The sequence below is a fragment of the Camponotus floridanus genome, unplaced genomic scaffold (assembly GCF_003227725.1).
Source record: "Camponotus floridanus strain SB8 unplaced genomic scaffold, Cflo_v7.5 scaffold12, whole genome shotgun sequence".
Classification (NCBI taxonomy): domain Eukaryota; kingdom Metazoa; phylum Arthropoda; class Insecta; order Hymenoptera; family Formicidae; genus Camponotus; species Camponotus floridanus.
Window position 1 is genome coordinate 2694476 of NW_020229237.1, and position 24699 is coordinate 2719174.

The 24699-nt window shown below is 29.9% G+C and overlaps 2 protein-coding genes across 8 annotated transcripts in view; one reads left to right on the top strand and one right to left on the bottom strand.

Moving 5' to 3' along the window:
* The window catches only part of LOC105259067 (formin-binding protein 1-like), a 32644-nt gene extending 28768 nt beyond the window's left edge, over positions 1-3876 (top strand). Inside the window, exons 7-11 of one of the 5 annotated variants that reach the window (XM_011270787.3) lie at positions 144-176; positions 1172-1479; positions 1709-1900; positions 2478-2614; positions 3246-3876. In XM_011270787.3, coding sequence (XP_011269089.1) covers positions 144-176; positions 1172-1479; positions 1709-1900; positions 2478-2614; positions 3246-3403 — 828 coding nt within the window. In that variant the 3' untranslated portion in view covers positions 3404-3876. The remainder of the gene's footprint in view (positions 1-143; positions 177-1171; positions 1480-1708; positions 1901-2477; positions 2615-3245) is intronic. The other 4 variants (XM_011270789.3, XM_011270788.3, XM_011270790.3 and 1 more) reach the window with 4 other exon arrangements.
* Positions 3877-8182: 4306 nt separating this feature from the next.
* LOC105259068 (leucine-rich repeat protein soc-2) lies at positions 8183-18342 on the bottom strand. Of its 3 annotated transcripts, XM_011270793.3 has the most exons (5): positions 18164-18342; positions 17603-17783; positions 11455-11598; positions 11134-11301; positions 8183-10866 (listed from the first exon to the last, which is right to left on the bottom strand). In XM_011270793.3, the coding sequence occupies exons 2-5, from the start codon at positions 17751-17753 to the stop codon at positions 10703-10705; spliced, it is 627 nt and encodes a 208-aa protein (XP_011269095.1). In that variant the 5' UTR covers positions 17754-17783; positions 18164-18342; the 3' UTR covers positions 8183-10702. The 3 variants fall into 3 exon arrangements, with proteins under 3 accessions (XP_011269095.1, XP_011269094.1, XP_011269096.1); XM_011270792.3 differs by having other exon boundaries at positions 17603-18342; XM_011270794.3 differs by lacking the exons at positions 17603-17783; positions 18164-18342 and adding an exon at positions 13585-13689.
* Positions 18343-24699: the final 6357 nt, after the last annotated feature.

A 24699-nucleotide genomic window follows, 5' to 3' on the forward strand; every position in this document is an offset into this window, starting at 1 on the left:
ATCCTTATACCTATCTTATACTGTTTATGTATTTAATATTTCCGAAATGACATAATCTGAGTTCACGCTCCTGCTACTGCTGAAAGTGCATTCTGACTCATTCGCTGAATGATACGCTTTTGGGATTTGTTTCATGCGAACAGCAGAAGTTGATCGAGGTGTGCATAGCTTTAAAGGTCTGTCCTTCTTTATTCAATGGCCACGTCACTTTCTGATTAATCCTTTTGGTGCTTTGCTGAACGCTTACAAGTGCTCAACTTGCTCGTCTTTTTCCTTTATATATAGTAGTAAATAGATGACAATAGGTTTTTTATAAGAGTAGAAATTGTATTAAACATCGATTTAATCATATTTCGTAGAAAATTAAATTGAGAAAATCTTTACATCTGACAAATCTATAGAATAATTAAATAATAATTAATTTAATTAATGTCTGTGAAAGTCGGAAGTTTTGAGAATTTTATAAAATTTAGGAATTATAGAATTTAATTCCCATAGAATCAAGAAATTTATGAATCCGCAAAATTGTTTCGAGAGATTCTAAAATTACAATTATAAATTTTAATTATTTACTAATTGCCTTAAATCTTTTAGCACCAAAAGGATTACGTTGCTATTTCCATTTTAGAAATTATTGTATTATTATCTACTTCTGTTACACAGAGAATACATTTTATTCGTCTTATCCATTATTGCTTAAAGCAATGAACGATATTAAATATTGGAGTTGTTCATCAATCGTATAAATTTATATACGCTAGCTTTCACTAACAAAATCGCAAATCTTTAACGAAACGCGTTGCTCTTGCAACAAAATGTGTTCCCAAGCTTTCTTATATTTTCTTCTTTCTTGAGACCCAGATCGTATAATATACTCACATTATAATTAAATATGGTTTTAAATGATTTAAAGAGTTCCTCTGTTATAATAATTATTATAAATGTTATATAATTTAATACATAATTTAAAATTAAAATGAATTTTACAATCGTATCTTCGATTAAATCATTGGTTTTCTTAAGAAAGTTTACGCTAAGTTATTATTGTATTAATTAATTTAATAATATTGTAAAGAAGTTGACTTTGGCGAAGAAAGTTTCGGGTCTCAAGAAGTTATATATAATTAAATAATTCTTCAAAGGAATCGACATTTATTATAAGAAATTCCAGAATAATGTGCCTGGCTACGGTGACGGTGCGAAGGAGGATTGCAGCGATTTGCCACCGAATCAGCGGAAGAAGAGATTGCAGCAACGATTGGACGAGATCCAGGCGAAGATCCAACAGGAGACAGCAGCGAGAGATGGTCTTATGAAAATGAAAGGCGTGTACGAGCAGAACCCCGCCCTTGGAGATCCGATGAGCATAGAGGGACAATTGAATCAATCCAGTAACAAACTGGACAAACTCGGAGCTGAATTGGCAAAGTTTCAAGGTTACCTCGAAGAAGCGATGCGCGCTGGCGTCAGTTTGTCTAGGTAAATGAAGCTTTCCTCAAATTGTCAAAGGGTATCAATGATGATCGATTCGCTAGTTACTTATTTCTATCATATGATTAATTTTAATATACTTAAAGTAATATATTCAAATAAAAATTTTTTTATGTAATTGTCTCTCTGCTTTATTACAATATTTTATCACCACTAAAAACTATTAAAGAGATAAATAAATGAAAAAAAAATATATATTTGACATTTGTGTTTTCAGCCCAAGCCAGGCACCGCGGAAAACTGCTACTAATGGTTCAGCAACAAGACCGCTGAGTTCACGAAGAAGTTCACACTCAGGTGGAGAAGAGAGTCTTTCGAGATCCGCTTCTGATTCTAGTGTTTGTAACGCAAACGCAAATCAATCGGCTCACAAGAAGAGCGCACCGGGAACACCGCAACCGACTCATGGGTAAGCCTTAGCAATATACGAGATAACGCACAGAATCATTAATACATTCTGGAAATCTCGGAACTTTTAAAATCTGCAGATTTTTCAATTCATAAATTAGTGTCCTATCATTATTTATACTATTTTATCATAAATATTTGATATTTTATCATTACTTATTATTGTGCTGTGTACACATACACACACACGTACATATACATGCACATGTATCCTATTACCATTTTATCTTTATTTTATAATTTGTGTCCACGAATACATTTTTAGAAATATCGTAATGTCTTTAACTTTTATTTAATCGCTCTTATCTTATCAGAACATTAATGAACATAAATAACATAGATAACAAAAGTGTTACAACGTGAATCATAGTTTTACTTAAATCACGTAATTAATGCGACGAACGCATTTTATCGAATTTTATCACAATCATTTTAGCACAATCACTGGCGTTTATTCAAATCGGACATCGCGATCATTGTTTTTTTTTTCTATTCCGCGAAATGTTTAGTTCGAATAGATTAGACACTTCACACTAGACGAATAGCTACGGTTTTCGCTTTATGATACTGATGCACAGTTCCACGAATAGCCCGGAATCTGGTCTTGGCGAATCGAGGACATCGTTACCCGGTAGCGGTTGCGAAGAATATTATCATGATGAAGTAGATGCTCAGCCGCCACTAGGGACATGTCGGGCGCTTTATCCTTTCGATGGTGAGATCTATGAACCAAATCTACGAACGAACTCTATGATTAAATATTTTAATCATTTACTTTTTCTATAATAATATTACATAACAGAGTAACTATTTCTTGAAAAAACATAAAAAATCTGAAATTCTCAAAAATTTATTTTGTACCTGGAAAAATAAAAAAATTCTTATGAAATTTTATTTGGAATTGAAAAAGAATAAAAGAAAAATTCTCTCTAACAATTTTGTAAATAGTCGATAAACCAATCAGTTAAGTTGCAAATTATTTAAAATATAAATGTATATTTATCTTTATATATTCAATGTCTTAACAAAATATTGAATATGAAGTATATGTTCATTATGATTTTTAATGATGGAAAAATAAAACTGTTTATCTCGAAAGTTATTCAGTTTTTTCAGTACATTTGTAAATTGTAGCACTTAAAACTTAAATAACTTTATTTTCATATGAGCAAAAAGCATTACAAAATGCATACAATAAAACATTTATTTTAGAAAATTAAATAGATACTCTGATATAAAGATAAAATTAAAAATGTTTAGATTAAAAGTTTCATGTAAATAACGAAAAAAAAAAGTTATTTAATTTTTTTTCATAATTGTTAACTAATTTAAATTATTATTTACAGCAACCAGCGAGGGTTCCATACCGATGTACGATGGTGAAGAGCTGTACATGATCGAATTGGATCAGGGAGATGGGTGGACTAGAGTGCGACGTATTTCACAACCGATCGAGGGCTTCGTGCCGACCTCGTACATAGAGTGTCATCTGTACAACACTTAGCCACTTCTAAGTTGTTAAAAGAATTACGCAACATGAAACTACGATACGAAGATTATTAAGGAAGACGGCGTGCGACATGTTTAGTGCCGAAGATTCAAGGGCCATGTGTTGGTCAAGTTGGCACGGGATACAGGAATATCAGCAAATGGATTGCAGGCCTAATAAACAACAGAAAAATAGTAAAAAAAATCAAAGAAAATCTTTAAATTTAAAAGAAAAGATATATTCAAAAATTTACAAATTTTGGAACTGAATCATAAGAGTCAAGAATCATAGATGTATGCAAACAAGTATGACATCGAGAAAGACATTTCAACTAATCGCGATCTAACAGAATCCTATGAATCCGCCGAACCGAATTATCACGTGCCAATATTCTCGGCAAGATCACGATCATTGATGAATGTTGCGTGAATTATTTTCGACACATCTTCTTGTTCGATCGATCGACCAATCGATCACGAAGGAACGAACGACATGATGCGAACAAATACGCTCCGCTTTGTGATCAATCAATCTAAACGCAGTAACGTTAAAATCGAGCTCATTCTCGGGCTTTATAGATTCTTAAGAAAAAATTTCACCCTTATTCGGATTTATTTAGGATGCTGCGGCCCTTTCTCATGTACGAAACTATTGATAATAGTTTGTTAAATAATAATTATAGTGTAGCAATTATTTGTTAAGTAGGTATTATTGATAATGAATGTATTATTTAAAGTTAGTCGATTATATTCTCGCCTTAATCATGCGACTTTGTATAAAGGATCGCGAATGGCCCTTTAGCCTTTCCCCAATTTGGAAATTATAAGTCGATATTAATGGCTGTTAACTATTAATTATTAATTGAATGCTTAAATGTCGCGCGTGAATACGCCTTTATTATTATTTATGGCAGGAAAAAACTCTAATCGCGCGCGAAGGGTCGTAATGGCTTCGCATTTCCTTCTCCGTTTGATTCAAACATGTCGAAGTTATTAATTAACACGTAATAGTAATTATTATTAATTTCGAAACTTTTATTTAGAAATATCTCTCGCAGACTGTGTATTATGTTTTACTGTGTAAATAAATCTTTTTTTTTATTTTTAAATAATAGTCTTGTACGAAGGGCTTGCGGTGGCTCCAAAGTCAATTTACGGCAGGAATCGAAATCCAGGTAAGGGTCGAATTTATATATCTGTATAATAACGTTATGTTCAATCATATATGAATTCAATTGTACACAATTGTGAGACTTTTAATCCTTGAGCAAATGCACGAATGGAAATAAGAGAGAGTAGAACAATTTAATTATAAGATTATTTTATGTAAAATCGCAAGTGAATCGAGTGACGAAAATTATATAGTGCAATATTCTGATTAAAGACTATTAAAAGACGATTTCTCTATTTGGAATGAAAACAAATTTTTGAATATCACTTCAGTTAATGTGGCTGCTTGAAGATTAAATCGCAAAGTCTCTTCTCGTAAAGACAGTCTCTATTATTAATGGATGAAACGGTCGTTGATGCGACTTCTCGAGACATGGTATCCCCTTTTCATATAGCTATGTACGAGCGAAACATTTAACAATCTCGTTAAAGAAAGTAACCGTCTTAGTAATAATAATTGCGCGCCTCGCCTACTCGTCACTCGTAAGGTAATTATGACTGTATTGTAATCGTTGCTGCACCGAGAAAAGTGTTTTATCGTTCTTTTCATCGTAAGAGACAAACTATTTCACGACTCACTGTTAGGCTGAAAAAAAACACGAGACTGATCCTCACTCGAGTTTCATCACAGCCGTGCGAACTAAGAAATCTACTTGTAATCAAAATTTCCAGGAATTCGCATAAGGAGAATTACGAAAAAAGTTTTCGAAATTGTGACATCAGGAATTTAAGAACATTCAACATTCGTACAATAAGTAAAATTCTATGAAATAAACGATTTATATAATCTTATATCTCCATGCGTATTTCTAATTTTGAAATCGAGGATTTTTGAAAGATTTTTTATTTAACATTCCGGATTTATGGCTAAGAATCTAGAATTCATAGAGATTTCTCTATAAAAAGATAAAAGATATACATAAAATATAAACATCTAAATATATATGCCAGAATTTACGAAATTTAGATTTTCCAAAAAATTAAGAACCTTGATAAGATTCAGTAATTCATAAATCTTTGAAGTCTCAAACATTTATGAATGAAAGATTGACTTATTTAAAAGCACGAGATACAACCGAAAGTTAACGCACGAAAAGTCATTTGAGGCATGTAACGTTGATTTAGCGAAAAGTGGGTCGTTCCAGTAGATTGATAATGTATCGCGTTTAAACAATTGCCTGAATGTGAATTTAATTAGCAATAGATTAATGTAAATATCATCACGGATATATATATATATATATATACATATAGAAGCGCGAGAGCGAGACGAGTGCCAGAATTGACATTAAACCGGATAGGAAGGCTCTGTTTTCGTTGCGGACAGGGATTGATTTTTAAAATTCTATACTGAATGATATACGTCATTCTATACAAAATTCTTTAAAAAGAATGTCGCTCATGAAAACGATATATAGCGACAAATTAATGCAATTCCATATAATCTTGAATTATCGAAGAATGTATCAACTTGTCGCTCTATTGTTATTGTGACATTTTTTTTAACAACAGATACTGCCGAAATAGAATAGAGTATCTGTAAAAAGAAAAACTGAGTCTTGAGTAAAAAGCAAGTCCGTAAGTGTGCGATTGTGAGAACCTGTTGTCCTAATATTGCGAAATCCGGAAATCGTATAGCCGTATTTCCTCGCGCATTTTGAATGTCATGTATATATTATACATATATATATATATATAAATATTATATTCGATCGTCAGAGAAAGGCATAGCTTCATTATAACCAGATATATGCAAGTACACATATAAATATGATCGATAATCCGCTTGAATCATCCCATGCATCTCCCCCGTTCTTTATCGCGGTAGCTGCTTTCGGTTCGTTAACGGCGAAAATAAAGGAACTGTTTGGCGATTATGTTAAGATTAAATAACGGGTCTATGCGCCTTGACGTTTAACTTCGTGTTCGTTCTATGTATATTTTGTGATTTTTTTTCTATACGCGAACAAGTATTGTATAGATAATTCTGCGATTCATTATATTTTATTATTATTTTTATTATTATTACTATTATTATCATTATTATTATTACTATTGAAAAATACAGGTACTAAACCAATATATCTGTTTCAGATATGTTAATGTGACCAATATTTGCGCCTTTGCATCCACAATCCTTTCTTATGCTGGCTTATTTCTCTGGCTTTATTAATATTTTTCTTGTACAAAATGTATGCTTAATATTTTTACAATCATAAAATTAAATTCTTTAAAGTTATTGAGGCTTTTAATCGTCGAAAGAAATTTATTGTGTCAACTATGATTAATAAGATTTAAATTAATAAGATATTTATTTAAGGTTGATAACGGTGATATATATTGTGATAAAGTTGCGAATTAGGTCTTTCTGAAGATGTATTAAATAGTTTTTAATTACATTTAGTTAAATTTAAAAAGTTTTCAGGTTATTAAATAGAAAATTCGATATGAGAAAATTGAGAAATTAAAAAAATAACTAAATTAAAATATAAATATTAAAATGAAAGAAATATTTGAAGTTTTGCAAAAATTTATACGATTTTGAATTTGTCAAATTTAACATTAAATTTGTATTCAACGATATAAAAATTCATTTTGAATAAATATTCAAAAATAATTTTTTCGATTCTTATTCATTATATAATCTTAATCAATTTTTTAGATTCTTAATCAATTTAATTTGTAACTTTTCTGCAATAAATCTCATTTTTAATGAAATATGATTATTAATCATAATCTATACAACAAATGTTTTTTGAAGATTGTATAAATTCTAACATACTTAATTTTTATCGCAACAAGACATCTTTAACATATCACATATTTATAATATGATAAAATATATTAAAATAATTCTCTTTTAAAACTTTAACAATAAATTTTTCTAAATTGTGACGTATGGAGCAGAAAGCGGTATCTGATATCAAAAAAATTATATATATGTATAGAAAACTAAATAACTAATTTTCTTATGTTTGGAAACGAAATTATTTTTTGTTGAACTATATATAGATATGATATTTACTATATTATTTACTACATAAATTATATGTGCAAATAAATGTCATGAACAAAGTTTTGAATAAAACTTTGAATTTACTGTATCATATTAATTAATATTCGTTATCATAATTAACCGCGTTTTTTCACGATTTATAATCGCGCGAATTAATATTTGGAAGATCGAAACTGAAACATTAATGGTAATATATAATTAGATGAGCAAATTATAATGAACGAAATATATTTTATAAAATTTTTTAATTAAAAATGTACTATGTTTATATAATGAAGCTAACTTTTGTAACGAAGAAGAATTAATATGCAGCATAACATTAATTAATGCAATCAGAGGTACAAGTCAAAAAATTTATTCAAAGTATAAAATTGAAAATATTTAGATAAAAAAGCAATTTCGTAATTTTATTGATAGTCATTTCGATTTAAATCACATTTTATTTTGCATGTTTTTTTGACACACTCTGTATACACATGTTCTATTTCAATGAATCAAGGTAGCATCGACCGTCGAGGTTCTATAAATGCGTGTACCATTTACGTCCTCTATTAATAAATCGTTTTTACATTGTATGACATATATACATATATCAAAATTAGCTCTTTATCTTTTTTCGGTCATTTATTTCGTACATATAATACAGAATGTCATAAATTTATATGCGATGAAAATTATTTGACTAAAATCTTTATCTGAAAGCATTGCACAATTTCTATTTTATCAAAATTATATCAAAAAGAAAATGGCATAAGAGCCAATGCGCGGTAGTTGGAGCGCAGAGCAGCAACAACACTTCTTTCTTTTTCCAATATTAGTTTATTAAAAACATATTATAACAAAAAGCGAACGTTTCGGGTCATCTTTTGATCCTTCTTCAGCGCGATGTTAACAATATATATTACAAATAGTGACGCGTTACATTAAACGAATTTATTTTTATAATTTCTCGACGCGTAGGTAACGCTAAATTGCATCCGCGGAGATCTAGCAAGCACTCTGCTTCCAACACGTGTAATATTTTTTGATGTTTATTTTATTTTATTATTTTTACTCGATTTGCTAGATCTGCTGTGACGTCGCATAGCATAACTATAGTATATTTAATTGACTGTTGGAAGCAAAGTGTTTAGCGTTACCTACCCATCGAAAAATTATAAAAATAAATTCGTTTAATGTAACGCGTCACTATTTGTAATATATATTGTTAACATCGCGCAGAAGGAGGATCAAAAGATGACCCGAAACATTCGCTTTTTGTTATAATATGTTTTTAATAAACTAATATTGGAAAAAGAAAGAAGTGTTGTTGCTGCTCTGCGCTCCAACTATCGCGCATTGACTCTTATGCCATTTTCTTTTTGATTTTTTGATTATTTGAGCCAAGTCTCTAATTATTAAATCAAAATTATATATTAATTATATATAATTATATGTATATTGTACAAAAAAATTATATATCGAGCATTGCGATAAAATATTGAAAAAGCATAAAATATATAATATCATTACATATTCTTCAACTTGCTATGCGAGTTTGCTTTTCGTGAAAATATAATTATGACTTAGAAATTGTAATATAATGATAATGATAATTAGGATGTAGACTAGGAACAAGTCCTGCAGATTATGATAGAAAAATGCGCTCTCGCGCTTTTCGTTTTATTACGCTTATGCTGTTCAAATTTCTATGGATCTGAGAATGTGTGAAACTACAGATTTACAGACACAATAGTTTTATGGATTATATTTTCGCAATTAAGTCTTGGAAATCAGGAATTCTCAATTCAAAGAATTCGTGAAATCATTCACTCTATTATAGGTAAATTCAAGAATTGGCAAAATTATGTGTCTCTCAAGATCCGTTCATTCAAGATAAAATTGACTAGATCAAAAGTTACACACAAAGAGAGAATAAAATAAATTTAATATTATAAACATATTATTTGATGTGCGTTGTTACATACGCAAAATGCGTACGATTTCGCGGGATCATTTGCAAATCTATATATCTTCATGAGACACCCTGTATCCAAACGTTAACAATTACTAATTAATGACAGTTACTTCTTCTATCATTCTTATTATTCCGTTATTATTATTCCGTAACTTTGTACTCGAGATATATAAACCTGATTTTCTATTCGAACGTCATCAATACATGAGGTATTAATCTTTTCATGCTCGAGTTATGAATATGTGTAAAATGTAAAATATACGTAAATATATTCTTAGAACATATATTTGCAAAAAAACATTTAATTCTCATTTGTGTGCAGTATTTCGTTATATATTTTGTGAGAATGTGCAATAATGTCAACAACATATGTAAAATTATGACACCTTCCCTATTATATTGCATATGACGCTCGAGTGTAAAATGTTGTATTAGAGAAATTGCGCTACGCAATGTGTATACATAAATCGGCAGTTGATAGCGGTAAATTGTCCGTAAATTATTGACAGACACGAATTGCAGTCAATATAATTTGCATTCACGATACATTTCAATAATGCAATTTTCAGAGTATCCCAGAAAATTTGATGTATATTCTTTAACTTAAGCATTCTTTAAATCTTAGACTCTGAGGATCCAAGACTTCAAGCCTCGCAGATTCTAAATGTGTAAGAGATTATAAAAAATTTCAAGAGTGCAAGCAAATTCAAGAGATTTCAACAGGTGTTCAAGGATTCAAAGCTTCAGATACTTTAATCTCCACGTAAATCATCAAGAATCCAAGAATGCTTGAATCTCCAATGATTAAAATATATATCTAAGCGTTACAATAGAGTCGCTCGTGACTTGTATTGCGATAAAACCTAAAAATCCACGCGGTATAAAAGAAACACAGGAGGATCATCGATCGATCTCGATCACGAGATCGATATAATAGATCCGTCGTAATTAAGTACATACTTAAATACAAATCACTAGTAGGATTTATACAAAAAGTACAACCGGATCGCTTCGATTGACGATCCGTATCAGTTATATCACTCAGTACGTTCTGTACAAAATATCAATTCTACTTCTAGCTGTGACGAAGCCTTGAGCAATCTTCATCGAAAGAGGATGGAGTCGTCATCGTTCGCGAATCAGAGCTACTCTCAAGCTACGCGGGAGACGATTTAGACGTTCAAGTCTTCCCAATCCTCGATTTGCCGAGGACTAAGCTCAATTCTGATCCCAGTCAGAGTGCGCAAGAGATCGTGCAATCTGGGAGGTAATGGGTTTGCCTGCAAATCCACCACTTCCAGGACGGGTGCGTGCCTAAGTCTCTCGACGTCAACGTCTGCAAAATTAACGAGATATATATCATAAGAGATTAAAAAAATCCATAGGATTTCCATAGGTTTTCTGAATGAAAATTCTAGAATCTATGAAAACTCTAGAAATCCTTCTCTTATAGTTTGCTCGAATCGAGAGGCTTTTTGTGCCTGATGTACTTCTAATAATATATATAAATCAAAGCTCTCGAGGAATGATTTACGTATCACGAGACCTGTTAATGATTTCCGATAATTTTCGCTTATATAATAATAAATTAATTAATACTGACCGATAATAAAATTATTGTTGGCGAGGAGCCGTTTGAGCTGCGGTATTCGCCAAGCGACAGGTGGTAGAGCGATGAAAGTGTTATGCGAGATGTCGAGTCTCTCCAGCGCTTGCAGCTCGGCCAGCTCCTCCGGCAGTTTGCTCATTTGATTGTGGCTCAAATTTAATTCTGCGAACAATATATAATAAATGCCTTATTGTGCAAGCAACGAACAGTTTCGTGCGGATGTTTATGTTTCTCACCGGAATATCAAAGAATAAATTTTGCAAAAGCGAGAGATGGACGGTAATCCGAGATTATCCTTTACAGCTAATCACTCACCAGTAATTAGCGAGAACTTTACGGCGAATTTTGCTGGAATCTTTGTGATCACGTTTCCGGAAAGATCGCATCTTTTCAGCTCCGTATGTCGCATTAAATGATAGACAGCGTCCGGAATTTGCATGAGCTGGCACTCTGACAAGTCTGAAACGTAAAATACAAAAAAGATATGATTTCACAAAAAAATGTAAATATAGGAATACACAATCGAAATTTAGTCATTAAAATTAATGTTATTCAAAAGAAATACAATGGAATTTTTGTCGGAACTTATTTATTCAAGGCTCATTACCAAATTAATTAGGTGGAATAAAAAATTATTTATTTTTTAGATCAGAACGATTGCATTTTCTATCACAATAGAAGTTAGAAGTGCGTTATATGCACAATTTCTACTCGAATTAAACGAAACGGCGTAAAATCGTTCTTTTTACATGAAACAAATATTTAATAAAAAATATTAAATATTTTGTTTCATAGATCGACAGGGACTAAAAAATGAAACTTCTTTAAATTAAATGAAGATGTTATGATTTCTGAATAATTTGCTTCAGATAAATTAGACAGATAGGCTAGACTGACTGATAGACTAGAAAACTTTTTATTTCTCCAAATTAAATTGAGATAGCATGATTTCTCCTGCTTAAATATCGATAGCATCAGTCGAATCTTAATAATGAGATTGTAAAAGTGTTCTATCATCCAAAAAAAGAGATAGAACAACTCTAGTCGCGGTGCATCGTGCCTATCATGGGCTGAAAGTGCACTTAATGTCGGCCGTACTGCGTTTCACGCTTTCTCTAACGCGGTTTTCAGTGCGGAAGACTGTCGACACTGACGCTAACTCGATCGCGGGAGCCGAGAACGTGGTTACGGAACAAACGTATTTCTGATATATGTGTATTTATCAATCATCGCAGTCACATTAATAAATATGAAGCGCACAGTTCCGGGAAAATAATGTACAGCCATGATTTGTTAACCCGACGAATAAACACATAAATTTATCAATCTTTCATAAAATCGAGCAAAGTCAAGGAACACGATTTCATAGCACTAGCTAGAATAAATGTGAAAATATAATATTTCATATTTCAGTTTATTTTTCTTCATATAAGTCATGAGATGATTTCTAACGAAGAATATTTTCTTGGTAATTTTGTGAAATATACTCATCACAAGTTATAAAAATTTCATTCTCTCATTGTCATGTACTCAAAGAAAGAATTTACTTTTTTTCCTTCGCGTATTAAAGAATGAAAAATTATTACAAATATATAATAAAATGTTCAAATTTAAAAATACTTGAATATTTCATGTTATATTAATTTAAGAGAATATTTATTAAATCAGAAAAAAGATATATTTCTCCCAATTCCATGTAACAAAATCAGAAGAAGCAAATTACTAGGATTTGGAAAATATTTTTATGTATTTTATGCTTGTGATAAATTTGTGATAGAGACTTATATTAACTATGATATATAAACTTATAAAATATTTGAAATAAATAATATTCACTTGAATATATGAATAATATTTTCCTGTGCATATGTATGATGAGAAATTATTGCATGATTTAATTTATAATAAGAATTATAACAAGAAAAAAAATGATATTATTTAACAAATCTAAGACTTATTATAAAACTAAAGGCAAGGTTTATTATAAAACTAAAAAGAAAGTAAAGGAATAGATACGAATAGCATTTCAACTGATCAGGCAATATAATTTTTTTCATATTTTTTATATAGTTATAATTGATGATTAATTTAATATCTAAAATATGTGAACCAAAAGAAATGTAAATTATAAATATCTATGTGTATTAATATCTAAAAACGCACTACACTATATTTAGCGAAAAAAAGACACATGAACATTGAAATTGATAAATATGAAAGGACCGCGCAATCAAATTTCTTCAGATTGAGACTATTGTGCCACACCTCTCGTAATTTTCGTAATTCTTCCGTGATCGCGCACGAAGGCGAAGCGAATTACGAAAGTACATACGCGAAAACCTCGCACATTTGCAATGAATTCGTCGCGTATTAAATAATCCTTCTTGCCAAACTTTTTAATTGTGAATTAAAAAAATCACGCTTTCACCGAATCCTGCAATTTACCGAGGTTCTCGTTCTCCTGCGCCTCCTCGCAACGCAGAATCACTCTCGTCACGGCGTTCGCCATCTAGCCCGTCGCCGCACTGACTCACGGCTCCGATTGCTTGTTGGAAACATTTATTTCTGTGCGTGCTTTCCGAAATAAATCTCGCCACCTGGCTAACCTTCGTCGCGACTCATTCCTTCAGAAATCGACGAGAATCCGCGAAAATCGGGAAAAGGCAAATGCGCGACTTGTACCGATTTCAGAAATCAAGGATTTAGAACGTCACATTTTATAAATACTCAACAATTTTTGTCCAATTGAAATTTTTATGGTTTTTTTAAATACATGATCAAGGAGACAAATAAGAGAGAAGAAACATGAAATTAGGCAATGAATCGTTATTTGTTTGTTATGAATAAAAAAAGATTCATTTTAAAAAAGGTTGATTGCTTTTTGCACTATTTAATCTTGACTTTGATAAACTTCTTTCTTATAATTCTCTAAAAATCTTTGTGTATGACAGTATTTTTAATAAACAAATCTTTAGATATTGGAGTGCTCGATGAAAAATCTAACAGAGCAATCTTTCATTCTTTGAATCCTAAAGAGAAAATTAAATTTTATTCTGGAAAAGTTGTTCTCTTTTGCTTTTTTAAAAATGATTTTTAGTCGAAAATTTAAAATAATCCCAAAAACAAATACTTGATTTCGAAAAATATGTTCAGTTACGAGACATTTTATATAACTACCATAAATAAATTAAGCAAGGATGAAATGGTCGAACGATGATTGTGTAATTAGTACGAAAGTCATTGTATAAAATTAGTATGAAAGTTACTTTTACTATTGCTCCCGCGAACATCGTGACTAATTAATGTGCGTGCGATCATTCTTTTTTTGCTACAATATAATAAAACAAGATGGAGAGAAAGAGCAAGTTGCCGTTTAAGGTCGCAAGACCCTATACGGAAACTTCTCGCGTCGTAGATGCGTTTGTGCGTCTTCGGAAAAGTTCTGCTTTTTAGAATTAGCATGGGATCTTTCTCGAGGCAACACGTATCCTTAGTCTCGACTCTAGTATCCATATAAATGGACATTTATATATCTACATATCTATAAATCTTGTGTAATAATAATTTCTTTTGCTATCTTAAATAATAATTGCTCTTGCTTATTTAAAGTAATGTTTAAGATATTAAACCTAATTTTATATTTTTATTTTTATTTTCATTGTCTTATTTTAACAATTTATTTTTGTATTTATTTTTGATTTTGGAAGTTTGAAAATTAATAGCAATGTTTTTACAGTGAAAAAATTATGGAAAGTTAGAATGCGATTAATTAATTTCTAATTGACAATAACAATTTTTTCAAACAATGATAGACTCGAGCTTTGTTAAACTAACTCACTTCATGTATAAAATGATATTACCATAACTTTATCAATTGTACATACAAATCTGAAACACGATTGTACGAAGCCAGAAAATTTATGACTCAGGCTTAGATTAGAACCAAGAAACTGAACAAAAAGATCTGTGTTTAGCGGAGATTTATCATTAACATTGTATTTTTTTGTCTCTATTCGTACCAAACAATACACATCTAGCTTTTGATACATGGGACTATGAAATAATAAAAAGGCTCTCAAAAGAATAGGTGTAGCCTCTTGATGGAATTCGGAGTGCGCATATTGGCATTGCCAAGGCTTCACTTTACTATTCCGAGATCGACCTTTCGCGTGTGCATCGGGTGTCCTGAAGATACACGCGCGGCAAATCAAAGATTACCGCTCCGCGATGCTCGCGATATGTGAGAGGGAAAGAGACAAAGACCGGACGTGTGCGTTGAATAACGCAATGTTTATCCAGTCAATTATCTATGCCGGAGTTACGAAGCGAGCATTTCACTTTTATCCGAACTGATGCTCGAGAAACGTCACCTGTTTATTTATCCGTTCTTATATAGTTCATCTCTATAGCAATTTTATATTATCTTAAATATATGATACGACAAAATCTCACAGTTTAAATATATGATAACTTTGCTTAGTTTACTTTTAAATTAATTATGATAAATTAATGTTATCTTATCTATTTTTAATCTATCTTTATAATTTCTTTTATACTCCATTTTACATAAAAATATACTCAAGAAAAAAATTTTACTTTTGTTTTTATATTATAATAAATTGTATATTATTATTTATTAGTATTATATATTTATTTATTATATATTTATTATAATTTGTATATTATTTATTTATATTGTTATTTAATAAATTATTATTATTAGAAATTCTACCGGACTTTTTTTAGATTTTTCATTATAATATAATTTTGTCTAATTTTAATAGAATTAAATTCAATTAATTGTACTGACCGGATGTTTGTTCTCCATACACCATATAACGATTCGTACTTTCTACGAAACTATGCTATAGTTTTTTTGTCAAATCATAGTGGAAAATTGCAACATATTGCCGTCTCGACGATCATCGACCAATTTTCAGTCGCTTGTTTCCCGTTTTTTTATAACATATAACGGTAATGTTGCATTTGTGGGAAAATATGTATCCGCAAGGGAGAGAAGAAAGTAGGAGAGTTCGTTAGCCGTGCAAAACAAAATGAATCATCGATATCAAGCTAGCATATCAGATAAGATTAGAGATTAACAGAGAATACGCAAACATGCGTTATTGCGATTTACAACCCTTTGTAAGCGTACAATCTGATAATTAATGTAAATATTTCGTACTTTATATTAATAATGCAAAGTAATTATATCTCTAATTTTAGAGATTCATGAAATTTTCATAAAATATCTAATCAAAAATTTATAATACATAATTTGTAATATCAAATCTTTAATATCATAAATCATTATTGCGATTAATAATGAATCATATCAAATCATATCACAAATTATATTTACAGCAAAATCCTTAATACTCAAAATTTTCGATAACATCTATTCTGAACGCGATATTTTTCTGTTATCACTGATCTTATTATCTTATTTAAATTCAAAAATTGTATTCACGCGAAAATCTATTCAAACGGATGTAAATCTTGATCATAAATCGTTACTAAATTTTCCACAGATTCTTGACTCCGGTCCAAGATCGAGTCGATCGCAGATTTTTTGTTTCTCGTAGAATTATAATATATTATATAATTATTGATTAATTTTTAAGAGAGATTTAATCTATAATCTATAAATTTTTGATTGAACAAATATTTGCTTATTTTTTAAAATTTATATCTGCGGAAGAAAACACTTCAAACTTTATACATAAATCTTTTTTTGTGTACATAATCTTTTTTTTAAATCTATTATATTTTTAATAAAAATTGAATAAAAGTTTAATAAAAGATTAATATTAATTATATATATATTGTTTAATTTTCATAAAATTTTTCGATTATAGATTACACATGATTATACAGAGTATAATTTTTTAACAAAAGAGTCATAACTGTTGGCAGATTAAAAAATGGTTGTAATCAAGATCAAAGCATTACAGATAAGTCAAGGATGGAAATTATCTTGAATAAGAAAGTATTGACATATGCTCCTGCACATACAGTATTTACAAGTCCTTGAAATAAGTAAGCATTTTCCCCAGATAACATTATTTAGACATTGATAATGTTAATGTTCCTATTAATGTTCCTAAATGTGTTTGTCAAAAATCTGTCAAGTTAGAGATTTTCGCACTTGTCAAATATCTTTAAAGTCAATACACAGTATAGAACCGTGTGTGTTCCAGCATTGAAACTTGTTAAGAAATTAAAGAAATAGTTAAGAAATTATAGAAATAGAACATCTCTAGAAATTTAAAGAAATAAGAGTTTTTAATGAATTTTTTTTTAATTCAATAAGACACTTTTCAATGTCAGAGGAATTCTTCAAGATCTCAAAAGTCTTTGCTCTATCTATAAGAAAAAGTTGCTAAGATTCAGAACATCTTTTATATGTATAAATAAAATTTAGGATATATTTTAGACTGATTTTTGTGATTGATCAACCCACCTAGGTTACAGTTATCTTGGGCTTCTTCACATCGCGAAACCACCCTGATGATCGCCCGACCAGCAAGTTGTACACAGACTGCCATCGCGACATTTCTCTCGCCTTGCTCCTGCGAGATCTGCTGCATCGTTTCTTCATATGGCGGCTTCATGATTCTTCACTTCCTTATTATGATTTACAGCTAAAAGCGTGCGAATGTCGTTGAATTTGTCGTTAAAATCAGCACTGATCCTCGCAAATTTGTCGAAGAACAGTTTCTTGTAGAATAATTTTTATCAACCTCTTTCTTTAATTTTTAATTGCTAGGAGAACATTTTACAAGCTCCACCTAAATGTTGTTATACTTTTTATATTGCACTGGATTAATTTATGGCTGCGGATCTTTTCACTATCAAAAATCGAATATTCTGGGATTCAAATTTGATTCAAAGAGTATCAAAGAGCGTTTTTCCAAGTATCATCCAAATGCGTAAAAATGCGGATTTCCAATTTCAGCATTTACCAGAACACAAGTTTTTCAAGATTTCCACGCTCGTGCAATTTCACTGGGATAAAATTCACCTGAAGACGACTCTCTCGAAGAATCCTCGATCTCGCGAGCAAATTTCAGCAATTTTGGCCGACTTTCTGCGCGATTTTCGAAGACTTTGCAGAAAGCCCTCCGTATTTCATATATCCGATGTACTTGAAGGCTATCACCGGCAATCGTTTCAGATGACTCCAGTTCGATACTAGCTCGCACGCGGTGCACGCGGTGCTATTTAAGCCTTCGCTACTTCCCCCGCCATCGAGGAAGCATCTCGAATCAGCTGATTATTTTACACGTATGTGTGACTACTACTGTCCCTCTCTTTGTTTGAAAACAAACGCAGCCAAGTACTAGGCGCGACGCGCAGGCTGTCAAATTCGATGTTGGGATTTCCGCGTTAGAACCGCATTAACTCATCAAGGTTTTCCTACTATATCAAGGTTTCTTTGAGATTTCTTCAATATTTTCGTTTCTACATGTCTGAAAAAGCGAAACAAAATTATTAGTTAAATTTTTGTTTAAAGATTGGGAAAATTATTAAATTCGACGTTCCCCGTTGTGTTAAAATTATAACAATTATTTTAAGATTTCTTCAAGATTTCTCTTTTTTAAAATCTTTAAAATGATTTTTCGTTTTATAAAAAGAATTCTTCAATATTTAAGTTATCAAAAAATTATCAACAATTGATTTCCATTTGATACATTAATTAATCAATTCAATTATATTATAATATAAAAATAAAAATTTTACATATTTATATTCTTTATACACATATATATATATATATATATAAAGAACTTAAGATCTTAGGAATTCAAAGTTGAAAAATTCGTCGAATTCAATTTTGGTTTCCCTTTGTAGAATATGATTCATTTCAATATGGGCACGTTGCAATCACGAGCTAGTATCGAAAAAAAAACAAGTCATCAGGATTATATGTACGTTGGAACAAAAAATCCTCAATGTCAGTCTTGAGACGCATTCAGCTTTTCGACTACAGCTTTATGAACAAAGAAATTTTATAAATAAAATATAAATAAAATATAGACTCTTATTATATAATTTTTTAATTTATTTTTTTATTAAAGATATAATTTAAATTGAGAAATATTTTAAATGATATCTTTAATAAAGAAGTATTTAAATAATTATGTTATATATATCAAATATGACATTTATAATTATTATTTATAATTAATTATATAATATTAATATAAAGATTTTCATCGCACATTCACAGCTAGTATTAATTTTGTAACAATTATTTCGCAAGATAATGAAAAGCCAATAATAAGAAGTATATTTGGTAGAAAAATATGAGACGCGATAATTTATTACTCTTATTACATGATATTTAATTTATTATGCGCAATTCGGATAAATATTTAGAAAATCGTACCAAATGTGCGTCACTGTATCTATGTATCCATAATATTTCGCGTGGATATTTGGAGGAATTTGCTAAATTGCCAAAAGTGCCGCTGCTTCTCGCAGCACAAAGTGACTCGACAACGCATTTAATTTTAGGTCACGATCACAAGCAGAAAATCGACCACCTTTAATTGTCTTTCTCTATTTTTGTAGATTTCTGCAAATCTTTATTGTCTTGTCGCAATATTTTGCACAAATGTATATACATTAGATATCACTCATTCGTATTTATTATCCTTATTTCTCGTGCATCTCTTAGAGATATAACGACAAAGATTTTTTAGGAAAATCTCATTAAAAGCCAATAGATACCAATAGATATATTATCAGTTATATTCGTATCTATTGATTTTTTAGGAAAATCTTATTTTAAAAGCCAATAGATACGAATATAACTAATAATTCTCATTTTAAAGTAGAAATATCTTAGAATAAAGAAATTTATACATGAGGTCGAGATTTGCAAAAATATATCTCTAACATAGTGCAAGTCTTACTTTTTTTAAAAATAAAATGTAATAAAGATTTTATAATATACGTTATATATATTTAGTCAATACATCATAGCATTTAAACGTATTCCTCTTCTTTTTTATTAAAAAAAATAGATTGTTTTTATATGAACATATGTATTTTTTTTTTCTTTTTTCAACTGAAAACATGATTTTGAATATTATAAATTTTCCACAAATAGAAACAATTACATTTTTCATTTGCATTTTTCTTTCATCCTTTAAATGCATATTTAAATGCATATTGATAAAAATTTTGCCTTTTTTTTTAAGAGAAATAAAATGAATAACAATACGCTCGTACAGCAGATTTCGTTACTGTCTGCAATTTTCTACGAGTATCTCTCTTTTTTTCTTACATTAGAGGACTTTGCTCTTCATTCATTTGTGGAACTCAATGCTCAACCAGGGTAAAATGTTTATACGGTTTCACAGTATGCTTGGCCCGTGGCCAGAGGATACTGCGCGTGCATCTTTGACGACGAAAATAGACAGCCGCAGGCCAAAATCCCCCATGACTTCTCTTTCGTCGTTTTCGTTTCCTCATACGATGTAGGACGTGTAATGATAAAGATTAGGACAAGAGGAAGAATCCGATAATACATATACATACAGATCTTTAAGAATCTGTGTTACGATATTCTTGAATCCTAAATTATTCAAAAATTTCTAGATTCTTGAATTCTTAAATTATACCCTTAATGTCAGATGTATGTAGATCATAATATGCATTCCGGAATTATATTAAAGATTTCTGAGATTTTAAAAAAATTTATAATATTTTCTTTCTCGCAAACCTTTTATGTGGCTTCTTGTGGAATACTTGAAACCTGTTCTATTACATCTCATATGTATAGATTCTTATAGAGTCTTATATTTACATATATTTTATTTAAATTCTTTTAATTACATTATTAATAGAGATATTCAGATTCCTAGATATTTAAATTTTTATTGAGAACCCTGTCTACTTTAGAGTGTCAAAAAAATCGATTTTTATTTTCTGGGTTAAAGGAATGAATAAATTTAAATAAAATTGAAATATATATTTTGAAATAATATTACTTTGTTATTTTTCAACTTTCTTTAATGAAATTAAGTTTAGTATCGCACAAATATCCTTTAGGATATAAATCTAGATCTTAAAATATAATTTTTCATGCAAATTAAATTGCAGTTATCAAACGCACTTTTAAATGCATGAAACTCGACAATAATCGTTTTTTATTTCAGACAATTACATGAAGAACAACATGTCATATTGTTGACCTATGCATTTTTGAACGAGGCTATTGAATTAAAAAAAAACTAAATATCCAAGATTTAAAAATACTGACGTATTATTTAATATTAATAAAAACATATGTAAAATGACAAAAAGTTCAATTTTTCTAATATTCTTAGAAAAAATCCTAAAAATCAATTTTTCATATTGTTAAAGTATATTGGAGTCATTAAGGAGTTCGCATAAAAGAGAAGGGAAAAGAGAAAGAGAGAAAAGAGGGAAGAAAGAAGAGAGGAAGGAACACTTCGCAGTTTCTGCGTTGGCTCATGAACTTCCGTCTCGTATTCTTCGTTCTTTTTTCTGTTTTCGAGACAGCGGCAGAGAGGAGAGTGCGTCGGAGGAGGACACCTTGGCTCGCACCCTCGCCAACGAGCGAACATTGGCCCTGCGGAATCGTCTCCGCTGACGTCCGTTCTTTGTACAAACGACCGTATTCTCTTTCTATATATATGTGTACTGCGTCTTCGGTTTTCGTGTTTACCAAGAACCGCTCATGCGAACGGTGACGATTTTACATGATACAGCGTGTGTTTGGGGAACACGTGCACCCCCTGTTTTTACGATTTCCATCGTATGTATTTTTTTCTTATTTTAAGATTAAGAATTATACAAATTGTACCATTTTTTATTTTCCTTTTAAATTCTTTTCGTAATTAAATTATTTATTTAGATGACATTTAGATTAATAAAAGATTAATTCTCTCGCGAAAATTTTCAGCAAAGATACATGCGATGAAAAACGTCATCCGCTCATGACGCTCGCTCACGACCTCGATTTTCACGAACGTCTATTTTCCATCGCGGAATTTCCCCGCACGAGCAGTACGACTCGTGAACTACCTTGATGACTCTTATTGCGACTTTTGTGTATTTCTTTAATGTTAGCGGCGCTGGACATTTTCGCGACATGTGCGTCTTTATATGAAAGCGAATCAGAAAATAAAGATGCAAAAAATATAATCTCTTATATAAATAAAATGTAGTTGTCAAACGCATTTTTAAACGCATGAAACTTGATACAATAAACTTCCGGTTCTTTTAGACTTTATAACACCTCATTCTGATGCTCGTTCATTTCTTGGGAAAAAAATATATATAGTGTATAAGATAAATAAATATTGACAAAGAAAAACTGGAATTCAGAAATCTTCAGTTGATATTAAAAGAATTCTAAAAAATAAAACCAGCCCTCATACATAGAATAATTTTCGATTTTTCTCGATATATCTTATTAGTCGAAATATCAAAAATAATTATATAAATAATTATATAAATAATTATATAAATAATTATATAAAATAATTATATAATTTATATAAAAATTTTATTGTGAAAATTTCATTTTCTATCTCTATTTAATTTAATATTCTAGCGCTAATTAATATTTCAAATAGCTTTCGAGATATATCGAGAAAAGCTATATATAAGGGATGATTTAATTCAATTTAAAATCGCTTTTTAGCATTAAAAATTATAGTAAAATAAAATAATCAAACATTTTTAAACTTTTCTGTTTACTCTTTTTACATCTACGCAAAGTTTAAATTAAAATCAGAATTGACAGATTTGCAAGGTTTCTTTATAAGATTGTTTTAAATATAATAGTATTAAATAGAATATATTAAGTACAATTTATAGTTAATAAAAATAAGGATTTTTTAATTAGATGACTACTTACAAATCTTTCAATTGTATTTTCAGATATTCTAATAGAGATCTCGAAGGAAAATAACATACATATTAAATAGTTGCGAGATGCTCGTTTAACAATCTATATATTCACCTTTATATATAATAACAATGAGCGACAATACATCAGTTTGCAAACATGAGACGCATAATATCTTAAAATTACAACCACACAGAAATGCTTATGGATGGATTTCGCTATATGTATATGTATATAATACGAAGCTGCCTTGTGAAAAAATTCATAAAAGTTCTGGTTGTCGAAATATATCGCCGATTTAGGCCAAAGCGGTAAAATTCTTTGATTATAGATTCAACAGTCAAAAGGATCTATATTCATATTTTGCATTTAACATTACAAATAGTCATCTAATCGCCTTCGCCAAGTTTAAGTCGAAATCGTTTTAGGCAAGTAGAAATTTGATGACTACATCTATCGTTAAATGTAATTTTAAAATCTTTTCAGCTTCCTCAATATCATAGCCATATGTCTTTTCTTTATTTCTAATATGCGAATATATATATCATTTGATACAGTTGTTCCAATTCGTGGATATGTATATGGAGTTGTGTTTAAGTCATTTGGCACCATATGCGATTAACTAAAATAATATCAAAAGTTATGGCATCTGGTTTTCTTCTCGTATGATTATATAATTTAAAAATGAAATAGTTTTAATAAATAAACACAATAGAAAATGTAACATGAAGAATAAAACACAGTGGCTTTATCAAAAGAACGTATTAAAAGTTATGATATTTATCGATTTTTCATTTTCTTCTTGTATGATCATAATTTGAAAGCAAATTGTTTTTTAATAAAATTATAAAAAGCAAAATTTTATGTAATTTATAATATAAAAAAACACAAAGAATAAATACAAAGTAGCTTTTACCAAAGAATATTGGAATCCAAAGATATTAACATGCGGGCTATTTTTTCACTTATCACACAAGTTTTGGCGCAATGCACAGTTGTGCATTATATTGAACTGTTTGATATAGACCATTTTATTATCGCGACAGATTCTTGATCTATAAATTGTTTGATAAATTTGCATATTATAGTAATATGTTTTTCACACTCATATTTACGAATCTAATATGTATCGCATAAAACTGTCATTTGATAAAAAAAAATTGTTATTAATTTTATATATTTGAAAAGTCACACTCTTCTTGTATAGTAAGCTTTTTAGATAATCGACATTCTTTCGCAAACGACATCATTCTCTGCTATGTGTTTATACACACGAATATGTGTGTGTGTATTATAATATATAATATATATATTTTATATATATATATGTGTGTGTGTGTGTGTGTGTGTGTGTGTGTATTAATATTAATATATTAAGCTTAACGAGTTTGGTGTTTTCTCTTGGTGAACGATTTCTGAGTATTATCCAACTACATATGTAATGCAAATTGCAATACGAAGATCGATCAAATCACTAGAAGCCTTACGTACACAAGATCGCATTATTCACGTATAAGTATATATGCATAACACATAGGCAAAACTTCGGTTAATCCTACAAAGCGCAAAAGTGTTATATGTGAAAATCGAATATTGGAATTATTAACGTTAAATTTTGTACATTAAATAGAGGTATAGAAAATAATATGTAAGATCTCTTTATTTAAAAT